Here is an 18,949-nt window from a genome sequence, read left to right as displayed (position 1 = left end):
AGGCAGTGGGAGGCCTAGAGCCATCATTCTTGGTCCCTATCCCCTCTGCTCGGAGTCACATGATCTAACATCAGGGAACTCATTAGTTATCAGTTTTCTTAACTGTAAAATGAGGAAGAACGTGATGTGACTATGGCACGGCACCTTCAGAGCGCATTGTAAGGACTAAATCATGCACGTGAAAGCACCTAACACAGCTGCTGGCACACAGCAGGTTGTCAACAGTGTTAACTGAGAAACACTAAGGTCCCTAGATATGAAAGCATGCAAGCAGAGTCCGGATGAAGCTAAATGGCCTGCTGCTAGTGAGGTGATGGAGGGACTTTTGCTCTAGGAGAGGTACAGGATGATTTCTCAGCTCTCCTCTGGCTTTGAGGCTCCAGGGTTTTGTGATCTGAAGTTGGAGATAACCGTTTACTGTCGCTCTCGTCAGGAAGGTGAGCTCTGGAAAAGATGCAGAGATGCAAAGGGACGTGGCCAAGACACTCTGCTAGTTGGGTGGGGCACTAAGATGAGAACGCTGATGTATTGCTCTCCTTTACTGCTCTATAATGCTATGCTGTCGGATAAAATAAGGCCAGAGGATAGCAAATATGGGCACTATCCAGAACAGCTTCTATCCAAGTCTTAGTCAGGCAGAAGGTGGGTTTGGGTTGTTCTATAGTGAAGAGAGAGAAAGAGCAAGCAAGAAAGAGAATGTGTGCTCTAAATCAGCTATAGAAATGCGAATGTTTCATAACTTAATTGTTACATACTGACACACAGAAATTTTGACCAGCATCTATACTCAGGTTCCTGGGGTGCTTCTCTCTCTAGGTTTAGCTCTTACTCATCAGAAAAAGGGCTGGAAGTTTTATGGCATACATGCATGATGAGAAGCATAGTGACTTCTGGTTAAACAATTAAGATTGGAGGATACATTAACAGCGTGTAGTGGCCAGAATGAGGGTTAAGACCCTGTTCCTTTCTGCCGTGGTAAGTCCATATTAGGAGTTCTGTGTTCAAGTGTTTTTGTTTTTGGTGCTGCCTTTTAGTGGATATTGACAAACCGGAGCAAGCCAGAGGGAAATGTTTTAAATGGAAGAAAGTTGGGAAACCACATTCTGCTCAGAATGGTTGAGGATCCTGAAGCAAGACGAAAGGAAACTCTTCAGGGTATCACGACTACCATCTGCAGGTACTGGAGGGGATGTTCTGGGGAGGTGAGATTTAGAATTCTATGATTTGAAATTTCTGGTTGGCGATGTTCTTGGAGGCGGACTTAGGGTGCATGGGAACTGGGGGAGGCTGATGCCTATCCAGAATAGGAAACCGTATGGCCAAAAGAATCAGTGAAAGGAACTCAAAGAGACCACAGAGAATATCTAACACAATCTTCTTTCTACACTTGGGAAAACTGAGGCCCAGAGAGGATGAGTGACTTGCCCAAGTTACACAGTCAGTTAACAGCAGAAGTGAATTGAGAAGCCAAGTCTGTAGCCCAGGACTTTGTGCTGCTTCTGATTGCCAGTATAAAGAGTTGAAATCTTTCTTCCCATAACTCCCTCTCTGGTCCCAGCTCTAACCCCTGGAGCCTCATGAACTGATTCCCTACTTCTGGAGAAGATTTTTAGATATTAGGTCGGGAGAGTGCGATGGAGCTGTTCTAGAGGATGCACCCCTGTTCTAGAAGTTTTCTGGGTTCTTTGCTGCACATGGCTGGTCTCTCATCTGACTGCAGCTCTCGGGACTGCCATTTCTGTTCTGTCTATACCGAGAGTATAGGGGCTGCTCACCAAGTGCTGCTGTCTGCTAGTTAGACACAGCCCACAACAGTCTAGATTGCTCTGAAGACAACTATGGTACTAGGTACAAGGAACGAGCAGCGGGTTTTGAGTCAAATAGTTCTGGGTTAAGTCTGGCTTTATCACTTTGCAGCTGAATAACTTTGGACAAGTTACTGACATTCGCCTCTTCACAGGTAAAATGAAGATAGTATTATAAATAATGCTCCAGTGAATATCCTTGTGCATATATCCATGCGAACACATATTTCTATAGGATATATTCCTGTAAGTGGAACTGCTGGATCAATGGACATGACCATTTAAAAACTCATATTTACTATTTGAAAAGGTACTTCTAAGCTGCCTTCTAAAAAAAGGAAACTCACGCACTGTATTTTGGATGTATGTGCAGATGACACCCAGCCGATATGTCACTTGACCATCTGACGACAGGTAGCTAGCATTCATTAACTGCCAGACAGACCTTTTGGGCTGATAAAATCTCTGCACCTAGCTAATGGTTCCATTCCTTTGTGTACTCTGCTTAGAACGTGCGCATGACTGCAAGTCCCTTTGGGGGTGTGGACCAGACATTTAATACCCCTTTCCCAATGTTGCTCCCCAGAGAGGACGACATTTCTGACTCATCACCAGTTAGTCACCAGTTTCTGACTCTTGTCAGTTACTTTTGCCTGTTCTTAAAGTACACAGAAATGGATTCAATGGTATGTACTCTTCTGTTTCTGGCTTCTTTCACTCAATATCCTGTCTGTGAGATTCATCCATGTTATTGCATTTATAAGTATTTAATTTTTTTTTTTTTTTTTTTTTTTTGGTAAGGAAGATTGGCCTTGGGCTAACACCTGTGCCAATCTTCCTCTATTTTGTATGTGGGATGCCGCCACAGCATGGCTTAACGAGTGGTGTGTAGGTCTGTGCCCAGGATCCGAACCTGAAAATCCCAGGCCGCCAAAGCAGAGCGTGTGAACTTAACCACTACGCCACTGGGTCAGCCCTTAATGGTGTCTTTTGATAAAGAATTTTTTTTTTTTTTGGTGAGTAAGATTGTCCCTGAGCTAACATCTGTGCCAATCTTCCTCTATTTTGTACGTGTGATGCCACCTCAGCAAGGCTTGATGAGTGGTATGTTGGTCCGTACCTGGGATCTGAACCTGTGAACCCCAGGCTGCCGAAGCAGAACACACAAGCTTAACCACTAAACCACTGGGCCAGCCCCAAGAAAATTTCTTAACTTTAAAAGACTTTTTTCATATTGATATCTGATTATTCTGGGATCATTTGTTGAAAGGTCATCTTTTCCTCACCGAAAGCAAGGGTGCCTTTGTCATAAATCAAGTGACCATACATGTATGGGTCTATCTAGACTCTTTTTTCAAAGAACCAAAACATTTTGTTTTTCTCTATTGTGTATCTGCTATTTCATTAGATTTTAGTTTTTGTTTTCATTTTTTCCTGCTACTTCTGTTGGGTTTAATTTGCTTTTGTTTTTTCTAACTGCTTGAGATAGAAACTTAGACCACTGATTTTCAATCATCCTTTGCCTAAAATATGGATTTATAGCTATAAATTTCCCTATAAGTACTGCCTTAGCTGCATCCCCCAAGATTTGCTATACTGCATTTCCATAATTCTTCCATTCAAAATACTTACTAATTTACATTGTGATTTTTTTTTTTGGTCCCATGGCTTATTTAGTAGTATACTGCTTAATTTCCAAACATCTGGAGATTTTCTAGTTATCCTTCTGTTACTGATGTATGGCTTAATTCCTCTGTGGTCAAAGAAAATACTCTGTATGATTTTAATATTTGTTAATTTACTGCAACTGGCTTTATGGCCTAGCACATGGTCAATTTTGGTAAATGTTCAATGTACACTTGAGAGGACTATATACTTTATAGTTGTTGGCCACAGTTTCTATAAACGTAAATTAGGTCAAGTTGGTTAATAATGCTATAAAAATTTTCTATGTCTTTACTTATTTCCATCTGCTTGCTCAGTCAGTTTCTTGGAGGTATGGTTAGAATCTCCAACTATGCTTCTGGATGTGTCTACTTCTCCCTTTAGATCTGTCCGTTTTTGCTTTATATATTTTGAAGATATATTATTAGATACATGCAAATTTAGGATTGTTACATCTTCCTGTTATCATTAAAAAGGTCCTTCTTTATCTTTAGTAAGACTTCTCCCCTAAAGTCTATTTTGTATAATATCAACATAGCTACACTAGTTTCTGTTGGTCAGTGTTAATAAGATTTATCTTTTTCCACTCTGTTACTTTCAACCTGTGTCTTTATTAGCTTTATTTTAAAAATAATTCTCCAAGCTTTGGTAGGACTAATCTGGACAATTCCTGAAGGATAGGCTTATTTTAAAAGGTCACACTTTGTGCACAGCAGCCCCCAGTGACAGTGTGCACATGTCTTATTTTGGGGAGTGCAGGAATAAGTGGGAGTGCTGTTCTGGTCCTTCTAAAGGAGGGCCTTGCAACTCCAAATACTGGTCAACACGTTTCTGAGGCTTCTGAGTAAAAATACTCAAGAGCCCTTTACAGAAAAAGACTGATGGTGGAGAACTGTCTTCCTGATCCACTTACTCACCTTGATCTAAAAGCCACAGACTACAGGTTGGCAAAGGCCTTTGAGGTCTCATCTCACCCAAATCTCCACCCAATGATGGAATGTCCTTCTCAGAATTCTTACTAAATGGCCAGCTAGCTCATAGGCTCACACAGCAATACATTCCATCTTTCAACAGTATGCTTGTAAGAAAGTTCTTCCTTTTACTGCATTCAAATCTTCTTCATTACAGTATTCATGCAGTATTCCTAGTTCTGTTTTCTGGAGTATACAGAAAAAGTGAGATTTCTCCTCTACACGGCAGCCCTTCAGAGATTTGAAAACTGTGGCCATGCCCCCTTCAGTTTTTCTCTTCCCCAAGTAAAGATCCCGTTACTCCTTCAATTGTTCCACTTATTATGCAGCTTTCAGACCTCTCACCAGTTTGGATGCCCTCCTCCTTAGAGATTCCAGTTTGTAGCACTCAGGTTTGGTCCCAACATTCTTGGTGAAGTGTGACCACTGCAGAACAGAGAAGGACTATAATCTCCCTCCTTGTGGATCTCTACTTGTATTAATTCAGCCTGAGAACTCGCTAACATTTCTGGTGGCCATAACTCATTCTCACCTAAAAATCATCTGTTTTTTTCCATCCTCAACGTGAGATTCAGGTTACATCTTGTCTAATGATACTATAACTTACCAGTCCTCTTCCCCACAAATGATCACTTTTGTTTTGTTTTGTTTTGTTTTCCCTTGGTGAGGAAGATTAGCTCTGAGCTAACATCTGTGCCAATCTTCCTCTATTTTGTATGTGGGTCACTGACACAGAATGGCTGATGAATGGTGTAGGTCAGTGTCCGGGATCCGAACCCACAGAATCTGAGCCACCAAAGAGGAGCATGCTGAACTTAACCACTATGCCATGGGGCCAGCCCCTTCACCTGGTTTTATATCCACCTATTTAGCAAAAAGGGGTGATAATTCTTGTACCGTTATCTTCGTGGGATTATTGGGAAACTGAAATAATAGACATGAAAAGTGCTCCACAAACCATAAAGAGCATTAACACATAAGATATTCCTATTTGGTCATAAAATCAGGAATCTGTCTCTCAAAATATTTGCCTCGTAATCCATACTGACTGGAAAACAGACCTGTGAAAATCATCTTTTCTCCTGAGGTCCATAAAAGTTATCATGGACCAGGCTTCCTGCCACTTTCTCCAATGCCGTGGTTTACTGAGAACTTTGCCTGTTCCCAGCTAACATGCCCCATCCACCTGGGGAGGGAGTCTCAGTCCCACTCTAGAAGCCTGTCTCTTGAACACGCAATTCCAAGTGGAAGGCTGTGTTGGTAACTACTCTGTCAGATTCCAGGAAATCTCTAAGTTAGAGTCAACACAGCCTCTTTGAATTTATCCAGGAGGTCACTGAGAACTGCTGCCAGGCCCTCTCTGCATGGGGAAAAGGTTTCTTCCCAAATGAGCCCCAGCATGCAGTTTCCTCTGAAGGAGCAGTGAGGTGCTGAGGCTCCTGAGAACAAGGTGCGTGTTGGTTTCAGGCAATCTAGTTTTCCAGTCCTATGCCCTCACCAGCACACCATGCTATCTTCCTACTGTGCCCTGGAGCACAGCCAAGACGCATGAAGGGAATGGAAAACTTGTCACAATAAAAGAAATCACTTAGGGAACAGCCACTATGATTCAGGAACTGAACTAGGTAATGAACCTCATGTCAAAGGCAAGTACCAGGGTCGTCCTGCCACACCAGCCTCTGCCCATGGGTTATGGAAATTTGTGAGATGTTTTGGGTTGTCACCATAATTGGGGCTAATGGTGCTATATCCTGCAATGTATGGCAGTGTGTCTCTAAAAGGCAGAGCTAGAATCAATGAATTGGAAGAACAGGGCAACAGCTTCTAGAATGTTTCTAGAAAAACCTTCCTACCAGTAAGCCTCATCAGCAAGAGAAAGGGATGCCCCCTGAAGGTACCAAGAGTTCCAGGTTAGACAGACTATTTCTAACCAGGGGTCCTGAAGTGGGGATATCCCTTTTAGCCACAAGACTCTGAAACTTAATAGGGCTATTTCGGCTAACGCAGAAACCTATTCAACAAGCAACATACTAAAAATAGAGCCTTAAGTTTCTGTTCTCTCCTTTCTAAATGCTAGCACGCTGATTCTTGCAGAGATAGCAGCTAACCTGCTGCTCAACTTAGCCAACACTACACCAACACAGGATGTCAGAAGATGCTATTTAGGTGAAGTTTTTCACAAATACCAAAACTACAGCTCTGTTAACTTCCCTGCTAAAAATGTCCTTGTCAATCTCTAACAAGAGAGCTGGAGGGAGAGCACTGAAGCACTAACCAACGTCACTGTGGTTAAGTGCACAACTCCTTTCTCCACATCTCTATTTTCGTCCATGTCACACCACACTACTCCGTCTTGGTCATGCGTGCATGGCTATTCCTGACACAGGTGGATTTATCTTGTGTTTGCACAGGTACTTACCAGGTAGACTCACAAATTATCTCATCTAATTAGCCCAGGATGTACTACTAGGGAGAGAAATGATCCCAAATTCTTCAAATCATCTTGATATTCCCTCCGAAGTAAGACAAAAGGGGTTGATGAACCAAAAATCTTCATAGCCAAATTACTCATGGATATGTAGGCATAGAAGAATACTAACACATTTGTACAATATGTTTTTCAAAGCTGTTTCACATCTATTATTTTATTCTAATATGACAACACTATAGTGAGGTAGGCAGGGTGGGGATTACTGTCTCTATATGACAGATGTGAAGATGAAGCTCAGAAAAGATAGTTTGCTCAAGGTCTCGTACCTCGGAGTACGAGAATATGGAGTTGGAATTTGAACCCAGACCTTCTGACTCTAAATCTTGCCCTTATTTTTTTCTGACCTCCTTTCACTATACTTGTGTGTGTGTGGTGCGGGTTCGTGGGTACAATCTGTTACTCCAGCACTCACCTGCTGATCCTGAAGCTTGACTCCGACGACTCTGAAGGTGTTGCTGGCAGTGTTGTGGTAGATGGTGATCCGGCTGAATCCCTGCTGGCCAGGTTTGATTGGTACCCATTTCTTACTGGTGTCATCGTAGACCATCACAGAAGCCCGGGCTTGGCAGATACTCTGTTCACTGCAGAGCAAGAGAAAACTTAAGCGTCAGCCTCAGCTACAAGGAGTGGAAGCTGGCTTTGCCCTTTTCTAAAACAGAGACCAACTGCTACTCGACACAAAGGAACTTTCTAATTGCCAGAGCTCTCAAGTGTTTATGGAAGGGCTGCTCTGTGACATGACGAGCTTTCGTTCTCTAAAGACTTTGGGGAGTGAAGAAGAGGTTTTGTGCCAAAAAGTTTTGATAGCATGAAAAAGACTCACAGCTTTGCCTTCAGGAGAAAAGGCGCTTGAATAAGAAAGGAATTACAGCTACAATTTGCCAGCTGTCTACAGTATTCTAGACATTGTGTTAAACCAGACAATGCAATAAAGCACCTAAGATCCACAAGTTAGGTAGTAGCTATTTATTACCCCCATTCTGGAGATGAGGAAAGGGTGGCTCAGAGACTTGGAAAGATTTATACAAATTCACATAATTCAGTGATTAAATTTGGGATTTCCAACCAGTTCTGTCTGACTATGTCTTGTAAGACATAGATAATATTCTTTACAACATCCAAGAAAATGCCCAATTTATGAGATTATGATAGGGTAGCATCACACAAGCTATGTCAACAATAAAATGATTGGGTGATCTTCTAGAGAACAGAGCGATATATATCAAAATAAAGAGATGGCTGCTCCCCACTTTGCTGAAGACATGCAGATAGCAACTTCATCTGTTCAGACTATGACAGAAAACCAGGGGAAAAGCAAAGTAAGTCCCTGCACAGAGAAAAGAGTCACCACTAAAATCACTGCATTACAACTCCTGCCACTGTATTCAGAGGACGTCTCTCAGAGCCCACTGGCCTCTCCACGTACACGCCAGCCTAATAACCTTGAACGTTTACTTTCTCGGTCTCCAGAATATTAGAATTCTCAAATTAAAAAGGTAAGATGTGGTTGTTAAAGGTAGGCACACCAACAGCAGGGAGGAGCGGCCATTATCAGAAAGGAAGGCATACAAACACAACTGGAGAATTAGAAACAAGAAGTTGAAGCCCAACAATTTGGGGCCAATTAATATAGTAGCAGAAGTATGTACAATAACAGATAATCATAATGATGAGATCAGCAGTCAAGAGAAAGGTCACATCATGTTCACTTTACCATATTTAAGAAGGCAGGTAAACAAAGTATTTGAAAAAGATCCCTATACCCAGTCAATAGTCACCGGGTGAGAAAATAGTGGTTTTTAGGAGATTAGCCCTCAGTGACTTGGAAACCTCAACTCGGCCCATGTAGTCAGTTCCAAAGTGTTCAGAGGGTGGAGCTTCCTCTGGACCCAGCCCTCTGATGACTCAGGGATGGTGGATGATCCAGCGGACAGATTATTACAATCTTCACAAGAATTCTGTGTATAGCGCATACACAAGCCTTTCCACACATATTCTCTCACCTACTTTACCTGAATCCCTACGTACGTTTTGATTGTCCAGCCAATGACTTAATGTGCCAGTGCTGGGTCTGAAACCCACTCCAAATGCCTATGCTGCTGGGTCTCAATCTTGCTGCTGACGCCTCAGCTCTGCTCTGGGATTTAGGAGGCTAGGGTACGCTTGACATCAGCTGTCCAAGCCTTGTGTTAAGGGTTCTGTCTGTGGACAGATGGACCAGGAGTGAATCATAAGGGTTTTGTTGTGCAATTGTGCTGCATCTTTTTTTTCCATAGTTCATCATTAATTCAACAAATATTTAAGGGGAAATCAGTGACCATGAAAACAGGCACGGGTCTTCTCAGAAGACAGCTATATTATACTGGCAGGGAGAAAAAAGAAAAAAAACCCAAAACAGTACTATGCTTTGCCTACTCTGAGTTTTCGAGCCCGAAACCACGTATCCTCTAAGAGAATATGCTTTGGAGGAGTTGCTCCTGCCCTAAGTCTTTGGGGCCCTGTTCTCATGAAATCTAGTAGAAATTAGAGTAAACTGTACATAGAGTCACAGAGACCTTGGTTCAAATCCTAGTTCCATCCCAACATACACAGACGACAAATCAAGCTCTGGGCTAAGCTGTGTCACCTAGTGCTACTGCTACCAAGTTGCTAACTGTGACAGTAGGTGTGTGTTCCAGCTGCTGTCTCAGGAGCTGGGAGAGAGCCTGAGACACAGCATGGTATTAGTTAAGAAACACGGACTTCATTAAGTCAGAGGGATCTGAGCTGAAATCCCAGTTTTACCACTTGCTGGCATGTGACCACAGAAGGATGTTTCTGGGGGAGTAAATCCAGGAAGGTACTGTGTGATAGGGCGATGCTTTCTAGAATCCTGTGTAGCAGCCATGGAAGTGTGCCCTTCAGATCTCCTCCAAGAGAGCCTGTTATGGGAGCAGAGCTGACCAATGGTCCCAGCTACGGCCTCTCTGGATGCCCACTGGTTTGCAACAGATCATGCTTCTCCAGGCCTGCGCTCCACCAATGACTGAACACGGCAGGGCTATCAGCGCCGGCCCATTCCTTCTGGACGTGGGGCTCTTCCATGGGGGAAACCTCCACTCGAGGCCCCTTCCTCAGCCTGTACGCTGTGTGGTCAGAGACACTTCCTCCTCAGTCCTTCCTGCGCTTTCTCCTTCGCAGACAGCAACCTGCATCATGGCCTGAGGCTCTCCCTGTCGGCTCCTGCTCCTTCTATCCTTCACTGATGTTCCTGATAGACCTCTTGCACTCTCACCCTCCACAAGGTCTTGGTGTCTGCTTCTTGAAAGACCCAAAGTAGCACACACTGTTATATAGCGCAGGTTCCCTGAGGGCAGGGGCATGCTTGTCTCATTCTCCGCTGTGCCTCCAGAACCCGGCACAGAGCAGGCGCCTAATAAATGCTCACTGTAGAATCTCGGGGCTAAAAAGAGCTCTAGAGAGGACCTAATCCCCTCTCAGGTCAATACAGCATGCCTCTGAAAGCAGCCCTAAGTGCACACTGAGCCTCTGAACGAAAACTGCCAGGGACGGGAACTTCCTGCTCTCCAAAGCAGCCCCTATCGTTGTGAAATGGCTTTAGTAGTGAGGTACTCCCTCCTTGTTCTGTTACATTCCACTCCTGCCCTCCGGAGTTACAAAGGCGCTCTGGACAGCCTATGACAGCCCAGTGGACAACGGAAGGAATATCTTGGTCCTTCCATCCATTATTCATACGACAAAGCTACAAGCCTCCTTGCCATCCCAGGTGCTCTCTTCTAGCGCGTCCCAATTTGTCACATTTTCTCTTAGTGTCTGGGTCCTACGACTGGGTATGATACTTCCATTTCAGCCTGACAGGCACAGATGCCAGTGAGTTAGAAAATATTTAGTGATGAGATGAATGTGACAGTCCCTGCTCTCAGTGAGCTCACAGCTACTCAGGAAATGGGACAAATGACTACACCCCTTACTCTGCCTGGAGGGGTTGCAGGAAGCAGGGGAGACTTTCTGAAGAAAATGCTGTGTAGGCTCAGAGATGAAGAGCTTTCAGCCCCCAGCGAATTCAGGAAGGGGATGTGGGATTCTAGGTGGGGGAGGCAACAGCCTGCGGAGGCTGGCAGGCAAGCAGAGCGTGTAGGCAAGGAACTGCAAGCCCAAAGGGGCTGAAGCGTACCTGGGGATGCCACACCACCCAAGGCTGCTCGGACAGAGAGGACAGAAAGAAAGCATCCACTACTGTGGGTGCTTAAATGTCAGTAACTCTGTTTCTTATTGTAATTATTGCCACAGGTTCCTTTTTTAGTTGTTGTTTTTAACACTTCAGGTTCAAATTGAACTTGTGGTTAACCAAAAAACCCTGTTTTCTTTTTTCCCATTTGAGTATCACTTGTCTGTCTGCTTATTTTATTATCACTAACAAAACCTAAAAGCAAGAAAATATTCATTTATTCTACTGAAGATTCATCTTGCTTATTATCCTTTTGGGATTTTTGTTTTGTTCGGATTTAATAGAATCTCGATAGCTACCAAGCCTAGACATTGCCTCTGAGCTCCGTTCATTCAACTGTCTTCTCAACATCTTCCTGGATGAATATGCAAACTCTGTACTACACACATATCCACAGGCATCATAAACGCTGTTTGTCTAAATCAGTTATCGTTTGAGGAAAGTGAATTTGATAGACAAATATTTTCTTTTTAAAAATACAATTTATTGAATGAGTGAACTATTTCTTTGAACATGTACACACAAAATTTCCTTTACTAAATGAAAAAAGACTCCCTACTCCCCCTGTATGGGCCACAGGCCCCATAGAATTTGTGCTTGTGTAGACACGGCCTCAGAGCTCCCCACTGTCCTCTGGCTCCAAGGAACACCAAGCCACACGCAGCTGGAGAGGAAAGCTGAGGCGGAGCCTTACGAGGGCTCATCTCTGACAGGCTGCCTTCATATGATCAAAACAACCAGTTGATTACTGGGGAAAATCTGTCAAAATACGCTGTTTGGTTTTTTCTACACGGTGTTGAACTACCAGGATGATGGACGTTTTCCCCCGAGGACCTAACAAGCTGCTCTGAGCAGTAGGTACAGCCAGAGCTTCTCTCCCAGAAGAAGCCTCTTTTAGAACAAGCAGTCCAATTCCACTGTCAATTTGGGCTTTTGTACAGGTATCTGTGGGCAGTGTAAAAAATTCAAGCCTGTAATTTCCCTCCCAGTGGCACATGAGACATAAGCTAACAAAGCTTTGGACTGCCCTTTGTCAGGAGCTTAGAGAACAAAGACTGTGTGACTCTGGGTCAATTTCCTCGTCTGTACAAAGCTAGTCCAACCTTGGTGGTCCCTCAGACAGCGCTGAGTACTCACAGCTCTGCCCAAGAGCCCAGTCCCGACCAAGGCCGAGTCTAGGCCTTGCCACTGGTCGCAGTTCAGTCCTTTAGACGATACACCAGAGACCACTACTGAGTATCTATTGAAATCTCTTACTTAAAAAGAAAAAAAGCAAAACACACCCCAAACTTTCTGCATATACCTGTGAAACCTAATCAGGATCTCCCTGGACCTGACATAAGAAACCACCCATGCATCTGGAGAGAGAACTAACACACAGGGAAGAAACCTGCGGCACACCACACAGTGAAGGCAGCCGCAGTCTCTCCCTCTGTTGAAGCCTCTGGACCAGCACAGACTCCGCCTCACCAGCTGTCGGGACTCTGGCTTCACCATTCCCTACATGCCCGGGAATGAGGTTTCTGAACTTCTTGAAGGCTAACACAGACACTCCATCCAGCCATGCTCTTCCCTGTGCACAACGTGGAATTGCTTCCCACCCTACACGTATCTTCCAGGCCTTTACTACAACAACTTGAAGGATGCAGTGTAAATTCACAAAGGGCAGAAGGATGTAAAGCCAGAAAAGGAAGAGAGAGGAACAGGGCTAACTACAAGATGCTTCCTGGAAAGCTGAGTCCAGGGTTGAGCTTGAGAAAAGTAAAGCACCTAGACCTGTAAGACAGGAGACCGGCTCCTGCAGCACCTTGCTCATTTCTGCCTCTTGGCACAGCACTCATCAGCAGTTTGTCCTGCTCTCAACATCTGCATTAGCATCTGTCTGCCCCACGAGGCTGTGCGCTCCTTGAAGGCGGGGTCTCTGTTGTTTTTCCCTTGGTAAACCCAGTTCCTTGAATGCTGTAGACACCAATAAATGTGTGTGGAATTAATGACTAACTGGGAATAGTCATTTATGATTGTGCACCCATGGGAATATTCCACTTACAATCCTACTCCACTTATTCTGGGAGAGAGTAGCTGCCAAATAAAAGCCTCCGTTACAGATTACCGTCAGCCTCCTATCTCACGACAGCCTGGGATCGCAGAGCCAGGAAAGCACAGCTCGGAGGGCGGCCTACTGTGCAGAGTGGGGCTGCAGCCTGCGAAGGCACCTCGGCTCCAGGGCCAGCCTGGGAAACGCGGGCTGCCTCCTCAGCCCCTCTGGGGGTTGGCCTAGGAGCCACATGCTCTGTTGCTTGAATCTCTTACTGGAAAGATGAGGATCAGCGCCTCCCTCTCTCCTGCAGCACTGGCACAGTGGTCCTGCTCAGCCCAATGCCCTGACTTCGTCACCCCCTTCAGACAGAACAACTCACCACACTGTCAGATCCTGTCTCCCAGCAGGACCAGGAACCCAGGTTGCCTGAGACTGAGGGGTTTCCTGGGAGGTAGGACATTCAGCACTAAAACCAGGATAGTCCCAGGCAGGCCAGGGTGAGTAGTAACCTGACTGGGAGCTCCTCTCTCCCCACAGTTACCATCCCAGGGGTAAGGACCTAATCAGCACCCACTGAATGGGAGTTTGGCTGATGTCAGCTGATACGAGCTGCCACCTCCAGCTCTTTTCTCTTCCCTCCAGCTCCTATCTGCTTGTTTCTCCCTTTCCTCACCACTCACTCCCTCCCCGAGTCCCAGCGGAGCCCGGCTCAGTCCCTAATACACACTCGAACACTCCAGACAAGGTTATCGACTCGGCCCTCTCCAACTCCAGAGGGTGCTTTTCAGTTCTCGGATCACTTGATCTCTCTTCCTGAACTCAACACTGCTGACGACACGCTCACTCTGAAAACCTCTCCTGATTGACCCCAATCTGATTCTCCTGGTTCTCCATTTCTCTCTGGTGAGTCCTTCACAGCCTCCTTCATAGGTTTTGCTGTGCTCACCGCCTACATCAGGGGTTCTTCCACTGGGGTCCATGGAAAGGTTTAAAGAGCCTAAGAATCCCCTGACACGATTTACAGAAGTGAGAGTGCAAGCTTTTTCCGAAGTAGGCTTTCACTGTGTCTCCAATGGGTCTTGCTCCAAAACAGACTTTAAAGCCACCTTAAATCTTGATGTTCCCCAACGTGAACTACTTAGAGTTCCTTTTCTCTTCACTCCATGCCCACGGTTCTCAAAACTGTGCGCATCGGACGAATCAGGAGAGGTGTCTATTAAAATAGAGATTCTCAAATCCCTCTTTAGGAGATTCTCATTCAGTGTGTCTCAGGTGGGGCTTGGGTCTCTGATTTTAACACATATTCTTGCTGATTCTGATGCAAAGGGTCCACGAAGTAAATTCGAGAAACACTGACTTTCAAATCTCTCCATGGGCTCTTTCACCTGTGGCTGGGGTTGACACGATCACCAACATGTTGACAAATCCTACCATGCTGAACCTCTGATCTTGAACTTTCTTCTAACCTACGGAGCTGTATTTCTCACTACCAGACGTTTCCACCTGGACATACCTCAGAGACCTCCAAACTCAACGTGCTGGAAACAGAAAGTTTCCCTGCTGCAGGGAACGGCAGGACCCTACCCTGTCTCCAGGTCTGACATTGGAAAGTAGTTCCAGACAACTCTTTTTGCCTGCTGCGGGGAACGGCAGGACCCTAACCCGTCTCCAGGTCTGACATTGGAAAGTCGTTCCAGACACCTCTTTTCGCCTCACCGTCTATGGCTGTCATCTCTTATACTTCTTAAACTTCTTTCAGATCTGTTCCTTTCTCTCTCTCCTTGTTGCTGTGTCATTTGTCATCTAGACCACCACTGCAGGCTCCTGGCTATTCTGCCTGCCTCCAGGTTCAAGTCTCATGCCCCCACAACTCACCTTTCATCATCAGCACCAGAAAGACCTTTATAAAATGCAAATCTGATTGCGCCTTTCTCCCGCTGGGAGTTCTGCCACTTACCAGCCACGTGACCTCAGACAAATACTGAGCTTCTCTTTTCCTCAGTGTCCTCATCTGTTTCTTTCGTTACCTTCTTCACGGAGTTGTAGTGAGAACTCTAAGACTTAAGGTGTGTCAGCACCTGGAGCCATACCCGGCACCCAACAGTGCTGAAGAATGCGATTCACTATTATTACAGGACACAATGCCAGCTCCTTGGCAGGCACCTGTGGCCCTTCACATGCTGGTCCTCACTTACCTGTTCACAGCTGACCCACCAACCCTGGGCTTAGCCTGGTGGAGACACTCAGGACCCCCCACACGCCCTCTTCTCCATGGCCCCTCTGCTCCAGCTCTGCCTGGGATGCTTTTTCCAGCCCAGCTTACCAGTATTTATCCTGAAGACTTCAGATATACGTTCAGTCTTTATTTATTATTATTATTAAAAATATTTTCCTTAAGCTTCAGCGCATAGTTGTGTATCCTAGCTGTTAGTATAGTTCTCTATGTGAGCTGCCACCACAGTATGACAACTACCTGACAGACGGGTGGTGTGGTTCCACGACCAGGAAATGAACCCAGGCTGCAGCGGTGAGAGTGCCAAATCTTAACCACGCAGGGCTGGCTCATGTGTTCCTCCTTCAGAAAGCCCTCCTTGAAGCCCCAGGTTGAGTGAGATGGTCCTCTGAGCCTTGTTAGCATATCCGTGCCTTAGCACCATAACTGCTCCCACCACAGGGTACTGCAACAATTGTCCACTTTAGGTCCCTCTGCTGGGTGTGAGTGCCACCACGGCAAGGACTATTTCCTCAAGACAGGCTTCCTTCCCTTCAGCTGATCAAAGGTCTGGGCCACAGTTCCCTTCCCACCTGTTAATCCTTGGAGGTCCAAGACAATAGGGCAGATTCTTTGCTGGCCCAGGAAACCTCCCTGTTTGCTCTCCAGGAACTGATGCTGTCCACACCCTGCCTGGCGGAAATCAGTAAGGAAAAGGGCAGTCTGTCTGCACAGCCCAACCAGCAGACTGGTGGTAAAGCCAGGTCTGAGAGCAAAAGCATCCTTCTGATATTTGGGCTAATTAAAATGACTTTCTGGTATTACTCAAGGAATTAAAGAAGAAAGATGCTTCCTCTGCCTAAGATGCTTTCTCATTCCGACACCTATAGGTTTGCATCTTATCTTTTCTCAAGCTCAGGTCAAGTCACCGCCTTCAGAAAACATCTATCCACTCATTCCCTTTCACTTAATAGCTACTAAGAGGAAGGGACTCTGCTAGGCTCTGGGAATGAAAGTGACATGCTCTGCCCTTAAGGAGATTAAAGTCTACAGGAAAAACAGATAAGACAGCTACAAAATGGGTACCCGATGGTACGGGGGGTTCTGAGGAATAATTCTCGTCTGTAAAACAGAGCTAATAAAACTTAAGTATTTTCCTATGGCGATTAACTGAAACAAGATATATGAAGGTGCCCAGTATCCAGTGCATTCTATGTGCCTCTCATGTCTGCCTCTGCCCCCCACCCCACTCTGAGGCCCTGTGTGCCTTTGATCACTTTCAGGCTTTCGTGATAGTTATTTAGAGGTTATCTTCCTCCTGAGACCGTGAGCCTCCTGAGGATAGGCCCAGGGCTGAGCCATCAAGATCCCTTGCCTAACCTCCTCGGTGTAGCATGTTACCTCCACCTCAGCAGGCGTGGGCTCAATAGCTGGCGAGGGAATTAATAAGTAAGTGAGGGAACAGTAGGAGGCCAGAGAGAAGTGGCTATAAATAAATGTTCCCAAACCAAGCAGAAACAGAGCCAGTCTCTGAGGCAGTTTGTAAAGTCCTGACTTGTTTACTTTCAACATACAAGCAATAAAAGTGAACTTGAAAAGTGGGCTGAGAATCATCTGGAAGGCTGCCTCTCAGCTGGGAGCAGAGCAGCCGACACTGAGAAGCAAGGGCTGTGAAAACCTGTCCAGGTGCTCCAGGACAGAGTGAGCTCGTGTTTACCTCCTGAACACCAAGGAAAGGAGCAGTGGGGACAAGGACACAGGGCCTCGCCTTTGCTGAGTTCCAGTCTCTCGGAAGCACACCTCCTGCTAGTGCAGTAGGCCTTCTGTAGGCCAAACACTGTGTGATTTCACGTGATGCTCAAAACAGTCGTTAGGAGGCAGTGATTACACTTATCCCTTTATATTAAGCAACTTGTTTGGAGTCACCCAGGGAGTAAGAGACACCACTGGCTGGGACCCTGTCCTCTTCCTCCTTTCTCTAGAGGCCTCTCCTTGTGGCTTCTGGGTCTCACTCCTTCAGTGTTCTCAACTCACATATTGAACTCTGCCCTCCACTCACAAACACGCTCCACTCCTCTCTCCCTGAGGCCACCACGCCATCTCCCCAGGTCCCAGGCCACAGAGCTCAGGCCCTCTTACCACTCTGCTCCAGCTGATCTCTCTGAGGTCAGCAGTGACTTTCTGGCCACCAGAGCTGACAGGCTTGCCCTCGTGCTTGTCCTCTTAGTCCCCTTTCTGACACTTTTCCATTGGCTCTTGTGACAGTGCTAGCTTGGTTCGTCTCTGGACTGCCCCTTTTCTGACCACTTTCTTTCTCAAGGTGGACAGGGCCAGAGAGAAAGTCTGATTGGCTGGTGCCTGTCAGGGACCAGAGATATACCAGAAAGACAGCTCATGAACATCTAAGTAATGCTGTCACTCATGGAGACAGTGTGGGGAAGTAAAGGGAGCACCAGATCAGAGTCTGAGCAATGCCCAGGCCTGGCTCTGTCATTTGCTAACCACGGGACCTCAGGGAAGGCAGTGTATGCTGTGTAAAATGAGGGTAATGATCTTTCTTGATTAGCTTTTAAAGTCTGTTGGAGGGGCCGGCGCAGTGGCATAGTAGCTAAGTTTGTGTGCTCTGCTTCAGTGGCCTGGATACTGGGTGTGGACCTCACACTGCTCTTCAAGCCATGCTGTGGTGGCATCCCACATACAAAACACAGGAAGATTGGCACAGATGTTAGCTCAGGGCCAATCTTCCTCACCGAAAAAAAAAAAGTTTGTTGGAGCTCGAATAAGACTGAGGAAATAAACAGGAGTGCAGTTTACTAAACAGGACTAGCACTGAAGATACTATCTTGAATAAGGAAAATGCTGGTTCAAATAAGAGCAAATCTGCATGAGGTGAGGATTAAGGTGGAATCAGTATGAAGCATTTTCTGTGTCCACATGCAGAGCTGTTATTACTCTTAGTCTTTTAACCTCTAAGGAGAAAACCAAGGTCGCAGGTTCCTAAACGGGGCCTGGAGCATCGCCTTGGGCGTCCAGGTAGGACACAGGCTGTCAGCCCTGTCTGTGTGGAGCACCCCAGTGCTGAGGCTCATCCACTGGAGGGGAGGCCTCACTGTGGGGCATCATCCCCCACAGGTCTCAAGTCCTGCTTTGCCCTCGTACACTCCTCATGTGTCACCTCCTGCCAGAGTGATTCCCTACCCCCACAGGAAAGACTCAGCTTAACTTTTCTTCCTACCATTTATCATACTCATCGCTGTACTGAAGGTCTGTTTATTTTCTCTCTCTCCTCTCATGAGGCAGGTTTTTCTGGGGTGGGTTTGTTAAAAATATTATTCATCTCTGTAGCCCAGTAACTGGGATCTAGTGATTGCTCAGTAAATATCTCTGAACAAACGCTTGCTTTTGAGTTTGCCTAGTTCTTTGCCAGGGATCTCAGCCTCTGAGGATTCTTTGTGGGGGGAAGCATGACTCACCTGAGATCTGGCTACCTCTGCTTTCTCTATCTCTCTTCCTGCATTCATTTAAAAAATAAACCGAGA

General features: G+C 45.8%; 1 protein-coding gene across 4 annotated transcripts in view; it reads right to left on the bottom strand.

Annotated features, from left to right (window-relative positions):
• The window catches only part of EVL (Enah/Vasp-like), a 126,443-nt gene that overhangs the window by 55,539 nt on the left and 51,955 nt on the right, over positions 1–18,949 (bottom strand). For all 4 annotated transcript variants that reach the window (XM_046647215.1, XM_046647212.1, XM_046647216.1 and 1 more), the window contains exon 2: positions 7,345–7,513. In XM_046647215.1, coding sequence (XP_046503171.1) covers positions 7,345–7,513 — 169 coding nt within the window. The remainder of the gene's footprint in view (positions 1–7,344; positions 7,514–18,949) is intronic.

The sequence above is a fragment of the Equus quagga genome, chromosome 20 (genome assembly GCF_021613505.1).
Source record: "Equus quagga isolate Etosha38 chromosome 20, UCLA_HA_Equagga_1.0, whole genome shotgun sequence".
Classification (NCBI taxonomy): Eukaryota; Metazoa; Chordata; class Mammalia; order Perissodactyla; family Equidae; genus Equus; species Equus quagga.
This window is presented reverse-complemented; position numbering and strand designations above follow the sequence as displayed.